Source organism: Ambystoma mexicanum, chromosome 5q (assembly GCF_040938575.1).
Source record: "Ambystoma mexicanum isolate Mex_15411 chromosome 5q, UKY_AmexF1_1, whole genome shotgun sequence".
NCBI lineage: Eukaryota > Metazoa > Chordata > Amphibia > Caudata > Ambystomatidae > Ambystoma > Ambystoma mexicanum.
Window position 1 is genome coordinate 718,006,213 of NC_090933.1, and position 13,161 is coordinate 718,019,373.

At 42.9% G+C, this 13,161-nt stretch overlaps 1 protein-coding gene across 1 annotated transcript in view; it reads right to left on the reverse strand.

Moving 5' to 3' along the window:
- Positions 1-13,161, reverse strand: part of TRPA1 (transient receptor potential cation channel subfamily A member 1) — a 1,301,026-nt gene that overhangs the window by 125,920 nt on the left and 1,161,945 nt on the right. The window contains exon 24 of the mRNA XM_069621203.1: positions 963-1,031. Coding sequence (XP_069477304.1) covers positions 963-1,031 — 69 coding nt within the window. The remainder of the gene's footprint in view (positions 1-962; positions 1,032-13,161) is intronic.

Below are 13,161 nucleotides of genomic sequence, written 5' to 3' on the forward strand. Positions count from 1 at the left end.
GAAAATGAAGGTGTTAAAACAGGCACTTGGGGGATTTGGAAAAACAGCCCCATTACAATCATTTACATGTTAATATATGGCCATCAGTATTTACCATGTAACGATTCTGTATTTAAATATTGTTCCTAGGGATCCATCTGGAAATCTGGAGACGTTTCATCATGTCATGACATTTCTCTAACAGCTAACTGTGTTTAATTTGCCTGCATTTATTTTTATGACGTGTGAAACAGTTATTGAAGGAAGATGTAGAGAACATCTTGAGCATGAATAGGAGCCTGATATTGGGTTCATTGGTTGAACCTAATTTCCTTAGGAAGGGTAGTCTCTTCCTGTTTGTGCTTCAGCAATAGCAGCAATGCAATATGCCCAATCATACACACAACATAGGTTAGATTTTGAAATGTTCCGATGTACCAGGGAGCAAGGAATACGTAATCGCTCAGTGTCAAGTTTAAGAGGGTTACAAAGTGGCATGAGCAAAGTGGACATGCTTTGTGTAAAGGTTGGAAGGATATTTGAGCTAAAGATATTTAAGATGCACCATAGAGAATGGCACGGGATACTGCAATAGACCGAAATACATATACATTATTAGAGCTATCTTCAAATAGGATTCTCTGCTTCTGCTTGATCGACACACAATATAATATGAGAGTCATGTACGGGAAGCATCGGCCTCAAGGTGGATTATTTGCACAGAGAAAGGGGTTATCGGTATAGGTGACATATGATTATCTGAGCAATCCTATCAGTGTTCTCCCAGAAAGTAAGCTTCACCAAGATTCTTATCATCTTAGATTTACTAACCCGAGGTAGGGCAGAAGTGAGTTGGTGGGTAACTGATTCCCCTGGATTAAAATCTGATGTTGCACCAAGATTCTGAGACATATGTTATGACTTGATGATGTGCTATATGCTATGGTAATCCTGAGGCATTTTGTTTGCCCAGAAGTATTTACCTGCATTTCAATTCTTTTAAGTGCAGCATTGCGTTGTACTTCTGCAATGTCTCCGACGGCCAAACCAATCTAAATTGGGATACACAAAAAGAGCATCATTCTTTTCATGTTAAACACATGCATTTACCAAGAAGTAAAAACAAAAAGAATTCACGTTATGTCATGAGGATTACAGATATTCAACACATTCAATACCTTTATTTATAATTATTTTTTACATTCTATCATACAATTGATGGTCCAATTAAACGGAAGCAACTCATACAAATTCTCTGAAAATCCCATACAATCACATAATAGTTCTCCACATAATGATAAATCTCGGTCCCATATTTCAAGGCTGGCACTACCTTTGCTTCATAAACTTGTGTCCCGTGTTGAATTAAAATTTCCCCCATTTATGATGGAAATGCTTCATTTTAATTGCTAGCTTTCTTGCTTTTTCCTACAGATGATTCAACAAACTGTTCTCACTTGACTGAGCTGTTACAAAGAATCCCAAATACCTACATTCAGGGACTACCTTGGACTATGTCATCTGCCTAGGAAATCCATGGCACCTTTGACCTGTAGATGATAGGGGGAACAAAGGCTACTTCCTCAAAATATTTCCCATGGTCCGACAAATATATGTTAAATAAGGAAGGGAGCTAGTATGCACCCTTTCCGTAGGCCACGACCGGTGGCTCCCTCTAGATGTAGCTGAAATCTTATTATCAATATGAAGGTGTATTAAGATTTTTAATCAGCACGTCAGCAAGCCCCAGTCCCTTAATTTAGTCCATAACCGACCTCTGTTTACGCAATCAAACGCCAATGATAGGTCGATCATTGCAGCACAAATATTTGTACTTTATGCTTCCAGACCATCTTCTGGACCTGGTAGACTCCATAGGCTGCGTCAACTGTATCAACCTCCACCCGAACACCAAACTGATTAGGACACAATATGTGGTTAGCCTCTGCCTAGATGTTAAGTTCCTTCAAAATAATTGTGGAAACAACTTTAGCCGACATTAAGTAGGGGTATGGGGTGAGAAATCAATGGATCGATTATCTTGCCTTTTTTATAAACCTTCACTATGCTTGACTGCTTGCAGCTTGCTGGGGTTTGTTCCGTCCTAGCATTTTCCTGGAATAGCAATATTCTCCCCCACAATTTAGTGTCACTTTTCAAGACCAGGTTACAAAATGTGTTGGGCTCTGGGTCTCTGGATTTCTTGGTTATAGTCTGCTCAATAAGTTCTTGGGATAGATCTTGCTCCCATTTCACATCCACCATATTCGCTTCTGTGTTCCCTACATCATGCCGATCACCATATAGCTTTGTGAAATGGCTTACCCAAATAGTTTCTTCAATTGGGTTTGGCTGCGCCAGTGCCTGGAAATTGTCCAGACTATTAACCAATTTCTAGTAATTTATTTTTTCTGGTTTTATAGGCCAGCAAGTTTTTTTCCATCTACTTTGTTCTGAACAGAGCATTGATTCTTAATTACATTGGCTTTCTTTACCACATTCTTTAGTTCTTTCTTATCTACAATGTTAATCTTTGCCCATCTTAGGCTATGCCTCAGCAGTTTTAAGTTCTTGTATTTATCATAAACTAGCTTCCTTACTCTACGACATTTCTTATCTCCCTCCAGATGTTTCAGATGGTTTTTAATGAAGAGCGAAAGCCCCCTGGACTACCGTAGGCCAGCTGCTTCCGATTTTGCATTCCGTCCACTCAGTCATTTATATGCCAATTGAATACCCTGATTTTGTTCTGGGACCAATTCAATCTATTGTTACTTCTAGTGACTGGCATATTATCAGCCAGACATGTCTTTTTTCCCTGTGGGCCATCCCCATAAAATGCACATAAGCATTGGTGATTGCTCGAAACCCCATACTTGATCTCAACATGTACCATGCTCAGTGATTAAGTTTCTGTTGTAACAATACAATTAATACAAGAGTGCTGTGTTCCATTGTGCCATCTATACCCATCCTTCACACTTCTAGAATTGTTGATACGTAACAGGGATAGGATCTATTCTTCAAAAAATGTTGTCCACTTCAATCCCTGCACTGATTGCTTCTTACTGTGCTCATAACACTGTTGCACGGGAACATTCCCCTCCTCTTCACGGAGCCTGCAATCTGCATTGAAGTCTCCGAGTAGTATTATCCCACCCGCATTCTCTGCATACTAGGTGTAGAGAATACGTTACATGTATTCAGTCCGGCTTTCTATGTTTTTGTTTGAATAATTTCACTACACATTACTCAACAGCACATTTTCCCCCGTACAGCTACAATAGCATAGATTCTCACCATTGTAGCCCACACCGCAACCTATGAGAATCTAGTGGCCACTGAGGCCTGAAGCCCACCCCCGTGGCCTGGTGAAGTCCCTTTCACAGCTTTTTGTAAGTATGTCTTGTATCCATCTAGCACCACCTTCTCCCAAAGGAAGGTTTTTTTCAAGCAAATGACATCATACTTATTCAAGACTTACCCACTACCTTCCTCCTCTAGCAAATGCCTGAATACACGTGTATTCCAACAGCGCACGCTAAAAACTTAGTCACTTACACCTATCTTGCACGCCATACGTGGCCAGGCTTCCCGCTAACCAAGACCGGCCACAACTATACGATTATGAATGTAACAGTACATGAGATGGAAACATGAAAACCTATACCACAATCCACATTCCAAGTCTGTTGAGCATAAAAGTCAAAGCCTTGCAAACTTAATTCATCTGTAAACAATAGCAGCAGCTCCCTGACCAGCCTTAATGGCAGAGTAAATATTTCAATATCAAGTGTCTTTTCATGAATACCATCCATGCCTGCAATGTCACATAAGTTCAGTAGTGTTAATTTTGGGATGTCACGAAAGATTGAAAGTATAGTCCGGCGATTTTAGACAGATGTTGTCCTCTTTTGGAAACATTGATTCCAGGAAGAAGCACGTCTTCTCAAGGTCTCCCCCTTTCCTCTAACATTTGTGAGGTCCCCAAACTCGTGAGGGGTGAGAATTATGTTCCTCCTGCCAGGTTTGTTGATGAATTGGTGTTTGTCTTTCAAAGGTCACAGTCTTAATTGTGGGGCCTATAGGGTGTCAGTCTCGCCATCTTTCCTCCAAATTCTTATCCACAATTTCAACACAACCACTTCCTCTCTCCTGTAGTAAATCTACTTGCTGCACTTGCGTAGATTTAACCGTCCTAAAAATTGCGACGCGTGGCTCTGAATTTTCCGCTGCCCCCATGTGACTTATCAGGTCAGTTCTTTCGTAATATTTAGTAGCAGCGTTCTTCGCCCTTCCCACATCTAACACTACCTGTCTAATGCTAGCTTAGTCTGTAGCCTTCATTGACATTTTCAGGGGTTCTAGTTGTTCACATTCTGCCTCTTCGGTGGCGATTCTTCTTCTCTTGCACCCATTTTTGTTTTTTAGAAAGATCCCCTGCCCTGTTTCTCTTTCCAATTTAATTAATAAAACTTTGGACCGATCCTTTTTTTTCTATTTTCTTTTCGATTTCTAGTGTCCTTATTGCCCTGGACTGGAGCAATAGTTTTGTTTTCCTTCTTCCCCTTTTGGTTACATAGGTCTCAACCTCTGTACAGAAAAACGATCCAATCTCTGTGTCTCCTATGGCATGGTCGTCTCATACTTCTATTAGCAACCTATCTTGGGTGAGAGCGCTACCTACATTTTGGTTGACTGCATTTCTGCACATGCTCGATTTTCTTCAGACTCTACATATATAATCGAGCCACGTCTAGCGCATTTGTCTGTGAAGGGCAGAGATGGAGGAGTATCAATAAATACACTGGCATGCCTCTCAGTTGACAAGACAGCTGGATGCTGCAGTGTCTGCAGGCAAGCTCTTGCAGGGCAGGAAGCTGAGCCCTTTCCTCTGTGATCATAACCTGCCACCCATTCAGTGATTTTCTTTCAACATTCAGAACATCAAAATATGCACTTAGTTCTACTTTTTGTAAAATTAGCGAAATTAATAGATTTTTAAAATCCTCTAGATGTAGGATACCCTGGCACTCCTTGTGGTTCTTCGCACGCAATAAGGCACTTTTTTTCCGCAATAAGGCACTTTTTTTCCGGAATGTCTGTCGACATTATGGCTTGTCTCTTCATCTCTCCATTGAGCAGATCCATCTTCCCATGGTTCTCCCTCACAATTATTTTGACTTCTGAGAGCGCCAACATGTTTCTTTGAACGTCCACCAGTGTGATTGCCTGTCCTTTTACCTCCCCTCTAAGTAACTCAATGACTTTTATGAGTGAGTTTAAAACAAAGTTCAGAGCCGAGAGTGTAGAATTGTTAATGTGATCAGGGGCTCATTCGGATAATTCCTCCACGGAGTGTTCCGTTTATCCTACATTCTCTTTCTCTCTGCCCAGTTCATTGGCTGGAATTCTTAATAAGTCAGAGAGTCTCATAACGGCGAGGTTCCACATCCATTCTGCACTGACAAGTCCTTCAGAGCACGCATGGAACCCCTTTCCATAACATCCTCCTCTTCCCTTTACGCACCTTTCCCTCTCTCTCACATTCCCTTCGTTGTTGATACTGTTATTTCCCTGACTCAAACCTCTCCACGGAGAGAAACAGTCAACAATTTTTATTTTTATATTAGTGGACGTTACCGTGAAGTCCAGCCACGTGCTTGGATGCCCAGCAGAGGCAATAGGAGAAATTTCTCCCGTACAGGCTTTCAAGTGATTTGACAATGTTCTATGAATGGTCATTACGGTGTTTTTTTTTCTCCTGAAAACCAAATATTATTTCAGTCTCCAACGGTGCATGATCAAAGGTTCACACATCAAATCCACCTCACATGCCAGGAGAGTCGCCCTTGGTGAGACCGTTGCAAGGCCATTCATTTGTAAATTTTGCATTCTTTTGGCTGGTATGCAAAAATAAACTCACTAATCCACTCTGCTGCCTTTGTTCATGATTTCCAAGATGCAGTCGCTTGTCAGCTTTTCTCCTACAGCGCAGCGAGCCACAGATGCCCAGGCTGCCACAACTGCCCCACACTCTGCATCACACCTCAGGTGGCCAAGTCGATATCAGAGTGCAGCAATATAATCAATGAAAGAAAAAGGTAATCCTCGTACTGCTCCAGAAGACCAGGAAAGCAACAGATACCAAACAGGCAGCACCAACTACAATGATTGTCCCACACTCTGCGCTACACTCCTCATGAGTGCACATATATAATGTCAGGTAGTAGGTATACTGCAGCAAAGTATAGGCAAATTATTAGAGTCATAGCAGCCGTACAAATGTAATGCAATCCAAATGTGATCCTACCTCCACAGTCAGTAGCACAGTCAGGCAATCAGGGAGTTGACTTATGCTATCACTGCAGTCAGTATTGCCTTCTCAGCTGCCCCTAACACTGCTATTTGTCCAGCGGCATCTCTTTGCTTTGTGTTGAGGCAAAGATCCAGACCAGGTAGGATTTAATAGTAATTTAATACTATTCTTAGAGATACATAATAGAGACCCCCAACCTCCCCACAGCACAACATCAACTGCTACTCTTCAAGGAATAACATTCCATGGAGGTTCTAACTCTGGAATCATGTGACTTCACCACTCAGCACATATGAAACGTCAAGTGAGAAACATAAATATTATAAACACCAGGCATCTACATAACACACCCCTTCCCTTATCTAAAACAAAAAAAAAAATATAATTTTATTAGACATATATACAGTGAAAACATAGCAAACAAATATATATATGATACTAACATGTGAGTTGTCATCGAACAAGGAGCAACAGAACCTCGCTTCATTTCCTCATCTTAGCAACTCTTGATAGGTTCCATATTTGACCGCTTTCTAATCTCACAGCACCGTCAAGTACTTGAGCAACCCTGACTGGATCTGAATACAGAGAATCACCCTTCTTAGGAATCACAGCCTTCCTTATTCTAATAAGATCACCCGCTTCAACAGCTGTTCTCTTTCTGGGGAACTTTTCATTAACCTTTCTAACCCACTTTTCCTTCCGCTCTTCCATCCTCTTCCTCACGTCATCCACAACCTTATCAGTTACTCTTGCTCGACCCAGCCACGCCGGAGACACAAAGTGTTCCCCTTCCGACCTCTCATTAACTCAAAGGGACTGATCCCTGTTTCTGCATTGGGAGCCATACGCAAAGCATAGAGATGTTCCTTAACTGCGACCTTCCTGTCCCCACCACACGCACACGCTCATCTGATTCCTTCCATTATACATCGGTTTACCCTTTCAATCATATCGTTTCCCTGGAGATAATAGAGCGCAGTCCTCTTGTGCTTTATCCTACACTTGCACATATACTCCTGAAATAATCTCCCAGTAAACTGTGGACCATTATCGGTGAGCACATTCCTAGGCAGCCCTTCCCACCCAGAATACTTTGGCATGTTACCTCCCTCATCACTTTGAACTCTGTCCACCGTGACAACATGTCTACCAGAGCCAGAACAAATCTTCCTTGACCCTTCCCCATGTCTACAGGGACCAGGATGTCTATAGCGATATCTTGCCAGACTCCTTTTGGCGCTTCCACTTTCCTCACCGGCTACACCCCAGCTGATAAACTTTTTTCTGACTTGATACAGTCAGCACACTCTCCAACTACTCTCTCAACCTCACGATCAAGCCCCGGCCACTTGCCAGACTCCTTTTGGCGCTTCCACTTTCCTCGCCGGCTGCACCCCAGCTGATAAACATTTTCCTGACTTGATACAGTCAGCACACTCTCCGACTACTCTCTCAAACTCACAATCAAGCCCCGGCCACCAGTAATCAGCTTTTATGATTTCCTTGGTTTTAACAACACCAATGTGACCTTGATGGGCAATTCTAATCAACCTCCTCCTCAAACGCAGTAGAATAACCAATTTGTCCCAACGGTACACCAGCCCTTCCTTCACCGACAACTCCAGCCTCACCTCCCACAATGATCTCTCCTCTCCGGATAGCAGCCTCTTCTCTGGCCACTCCTCCCTGACAGAGCTGACTATGCGTTTCCAACTTTCACCAGATTCCAATGATTCAATCCATTCCTCTTTCCGTACCACGCTTTCCACGGTGGCAAACACCATATTTCCTACTTCCACATACTTGTCACTGACATCATCATCAACATCATCCATTCTCAACCTAGATGCAAGATCAGCCTGCACATTATCCTTTCCCGATAATACCTCAATGTTGAATTTGTGACATTGTAACCTGGTTACCCAGCAAGCAACCATCCTTGAGACTTTATCAAGACCTTTATTTTCAAATATCGCCTTTAAAGGCTTATGATCAGTTCTCAGGACGAATTCTTGTCCCCTTATGAAATTCTTTAGTTTCACTATGCCCCAATTACATGTCAAGGCTTCCTTTTCCAAAACAGAATAGTTAAGTTCATCACCTTTCAACATGCGGGAGACATGCATGACCCCTGCTTCAGTCCCATCGACCCCAACTTGGGACATCACAACTCCTATTGCCATTTTGCTAGCATCTACAGAGAGTATAGTTCTTTTTCTGGTGTCATACATGGCTAAAGGTTTCGCCATGTCAATTTTCATTTTAATGGCATTGAACTCCCTTTCACATTCTTTGTCCCACTCAAACGCTACTCCCTTTCTCAACAGTGCCCTTATCCTGTCACCCTATCAGCATAATTGTCCACAAAACGATGATAAAATTCTATCATTCCCAGAAACGATCTCAGTTCTGCCTTATTTGTCGGTGATTTCATTCTTTTAATTCCATCCACCAAATCTCTTTTCGGCCTTAATCCCTCCTCAGATATCTCATGACCCAAATATTCAACTACCTGAGTGGAGAATACACATTTCTCGCCTCGCAACGTTATGCCACGCCCCTTGAAGATCTCCAAAACCATCTCCAACCTTTTCCTCAAATCTTTTTCACTCCTCCCACATATTAACACATCATCTTGAAAACACCAGACATCACTCACACCTTTAAATAGCTTATCCATAACCTTTTTGAAGACCGAGGATGCTGATATTAGTCCAAAGGGCTTGCAGTGAAACTGATAAATACCTTCATACGTGATAAAGGCAGTGAGCTTACGCGATTCAACATCCAAATTAATCTGATATGCTCTCACCATATCTAATTTGGCAAAAAATGTTACATTCCCAATCCGACTCAAAAGTTCTCCCATATTTAGAAGGGGATGACGGTCTGCTATCACACACCTATTAAGTCCCCTCAAGTCAACACAGACTCTTAAATCGCCACTCGCCTTTTTTACCAACACAACCGGCGAAATCCACTCTACCGCTTTAGCTGGTTCAATTATCCCTGCCTTTTCCAACTTCTCCAACGCCTCACGTACAGCATTATGCATTGACATTGGCAAAGGTCTGAGTTTGGCAGCCACAGGGATGCTCCCATCTTTCAAAACAATTTTGTGCACCATCCCTTTGAGACACCCCATACCCTTAATAAAAACATCCGGGTAATTATCAATCAGGCCATCCACACCACTCCTCATTTTGTCTATACTCGAAGTACTACTAACATTTAGCACTTGTTCTTTACTATTGGGATCCAGCTTGATACCCAGTCCCCTTTGCTCCCTCCACCCAAGCAGGGTCTCACCTTTCTTAGTAACATAAACTTTTCCATGTGCCACCCTACCTTTAAATTTAAATTGAGCCACACAACATCCCAACACTTCTATTCTGCCTCCATATAACCACCAGGGTTTTTGTCAGAAGGACTCAGATCACCCATTCGCCCACAAGCCACATTTTCATACACTGCATTTGACATCAGTGTGGCTTTTGAGCACGAATCCGCTAGCATTTTTACCTGATGACCATTTACCTCAACCCAAGCGGAAGGATGTTCATACTAATCACCAGCTGTACATTGAACCATGTTCACAGTGACAATTTCATTCTCCGATCCTTCACTTTCCTGTGATGACACTAAATCCCCCTCCTCAGCAAACATGGTACTCTTCCCACCACCAATGCGATAGTTCTTACACCAATTCTCAAAATGCCCCCATCTCTTACAAATGCTACAATTAGCCCGCCTCCCAGGACAAATGGGTGAAGTCGATAGATGACGCACACTTCCACACCGGAAGCATAACCGGTCATCCCTCTTTGCGCCTCCCAGCATACCATCTTTATGGGTAACTTTATTTCCAAACTGGCTCCCCACATCCTTGCCCTGGGTAACATCATTGTGCTTCGCTGGTCTAGCCTTCTGTTTATTTTTCTCCTTTGTGCCATCTCTCTTCTTGTCACCCACTCTCAGCACCTCAGATGCCTGGGAAGTTTTCGTTTCTTTGCTGGTTAACATGGCGACACATTGCAAAGTATGTTCGACCCTCTTGGCTATGGCTATGACCTCATCCAAATTAGGATCATCCTTCAACCACACCTCCTCACGGATTGTGTCATTAGAGCAGTGCAGCATAAATTGATCCCTTATATGCTCATCCAACCCCCCCACCAAGTTTGCAGTTTGGGGATAAGTGTCTCAGCGCTGTAATATACTCTTCTGCATTCTCCCCCTCATGTTGGAATCTCATGCCAAAGTGGTACCGTTCTAGTACAGTGCTTATTTTTTTAATCAAAATGTTTATCAAGTTTCGCTATTGCCGCATCAAAGTCATTTACTCCATCTTCCATATCCAATTCACCAATATCAGGAAGTGTCTCATAAATCCTCTGCCCTTCATAACCAAGGAAATGCATCAGCATAGACACCTTCCTCTCAACCGACATCCCATTACCACATGTTGCCTTCACATAATGTAGAAATCCTCTTTTCCAGGGGCCCCACTTAATTCTAGGAGGACCTGGTTTAGGCATAAACATTTGAGGCCCTGGAACACCAGACAGAGCCATGGCTGTTACTGAGCAAGGAGAGCCAAAACAAAAATAGTATTGAGGGTAACAGATAGTGTAAACCAGCGCAGCAGGCTAGAGCAAAAACACACCGGTGCAAGAAGGATGCTGCTTTCCCCCTCACCTGTGGAAGCACTGAGTCATCTAAATCTGGAATACAGCTAATGACCCCTCCCCTAACAGATACTGTGAAGCAACACTGCAGTAATTGGAGTCGCTGCTTCAGATGCCGCCTCCCCTTACGGGCCCTGGGCGGAATACACAGCCGAAGAAGTTCCAATTTACCTTGCTCTATGCTTTTTTTTTTCTTTTGAATGTAGGCAATCAATCACGTGAGGCAAACAACACGATCCCACGCACGCCACGTAGCTCCGACCCACGTGACAAGGGGGTGGGGACTCAAGTCTCCGAAGCAGGGATCGGGCTCCAATTCACTTTCGCCTTTTTCTGGTTGCTGGCACCGCGCTGGGCACGTGGCTGAATCGTGTGACTGGGGCTGAGACTTCCTCCTCGCGGCACTGGGGCCGCTCCTCAAGTCTTTTAACAATGTGTACGATTCTCCAAACTCTTTTTGGTGCAAATTTAAGATGTGCAATAAATGCGCAAGAAAAGATTAGCGCAATTCACAGAAATGTACATCTCTGAGATGTGCCACCACGTAGAACTGTGAGAAATTAGGGTAAAAGATGCCCAACGTTATTTGAAAGTATTCATAACATGTGAATACTGCATGCAGGAGGGGTGTGACTAGCAAAGGTCGGCAAAGGAGCTCCTAGAACTGAATTCACAGCAGGTGAGCAAGGCATTTGCACTAACAAATGCCCTTGACCACAATCATTCAGAACAGTCAAAAAGGCCAGCACATTCCAACAGGTGGAAATATCCAAGGCGGCATATCCATGGAGCTGCTGGGACTGTTAAGGACGTATAGAATGGGGATGAATGTAATATAAGTTGTCTTATATAGTGCCCTGCTGCCACTTTTTTTTGGTGGCCTTACTGAGGTGGATGAGGAAGGAACAAACAGGACACATATGACATTCCATTTGCAGACAAGTGGTACATGTTCAACCATCCTGCCTCTCACATAATAGGTCCCGTTTAATAAAGTTTCTGCGAAAATGTCTGTTTTAAAATAAATCGTGGCAAAAAAAGCGAATGGATGCCGTGGACAACCCCGCAACCCCTGGATCAATTATACTGCAGAAGGGGAGAGGGGACACCCCTGCAACCTCCGCTCCTCTTGTGTTGTATAATGGAAACACTTTTACCTGGTCACACCACACTTGGTCCCACCACAGCCTGTTTGCTGCCATTTTTTGTAAATAAAAACTGCCCTTTTTTCGTCAACCATATTACTGGACACCCATAATAATGGACATTTGAAACATAGTGGGCGTTTTTTACTGCACTGCACTCAGGAGGATAGCTCAGGGGCAACGTGCTCGCCTTGGGAGTAAGACACATGGAACACCACATGCTTGCACATGTTTGATCCCCGGGTCCGCGCTTAGAAAACTGGGTATTAAGGGCGTTATAAATAACCTATCATATCATATCAATACCCATCGATGGTCACCCAATGCCACCTCTGACATTCACACACAATAGCCCTAACCCCTTACAAAGCATGCATATTTTGAATGCCAAACCACATAAAAATACCCTAACCCCAAGTGTCGAAAATACCCAAGTGAAAAGGAAATGTTATACATAAAATAGTGTATAAACAAAGGGCCTGACTCATGGAACGTTTTCCTATGGGATTGCACCATTATAAAACACTTCCATGAAACAGGCCCAAAGTGTCTGTCTGTTGGGCACAGTGATTGCTTTGAGAGAGGAGCCACATAATCACAGAGCCACATTCTTCACCGTCAGATGCCCTCACAGGTGTTAATGGTTGAGTGGCCAGGAATGGTCGATTAAGTATGAACAATAACATGCATGGCATGGTTTAGCACTATGGCTGGTTACCATTGTCATTTATATTTGTATTCATTTGTTAGAAGAACAGGGATGTCAAATTTGATCAGAAATTAACACATGTGCAGATGGTGGAAGAATTCCCACAAAGGGGGCCTGTACAATAGCACAAAGATGAGAACAAGTGGGGAAACCTTTTATGAGTTTGTAAAAAAGTAGGACATATACCACGGACAAAACAAACAGAAAAAAATATCTGCAATGGTCAAAATCTTGTCGGTGCGCCACTCGTGATAGATATGAAGTGTGAGTATGAGTCTATCATGACTAGGATTTCTTGAGTGTGTCCTACAAACTATC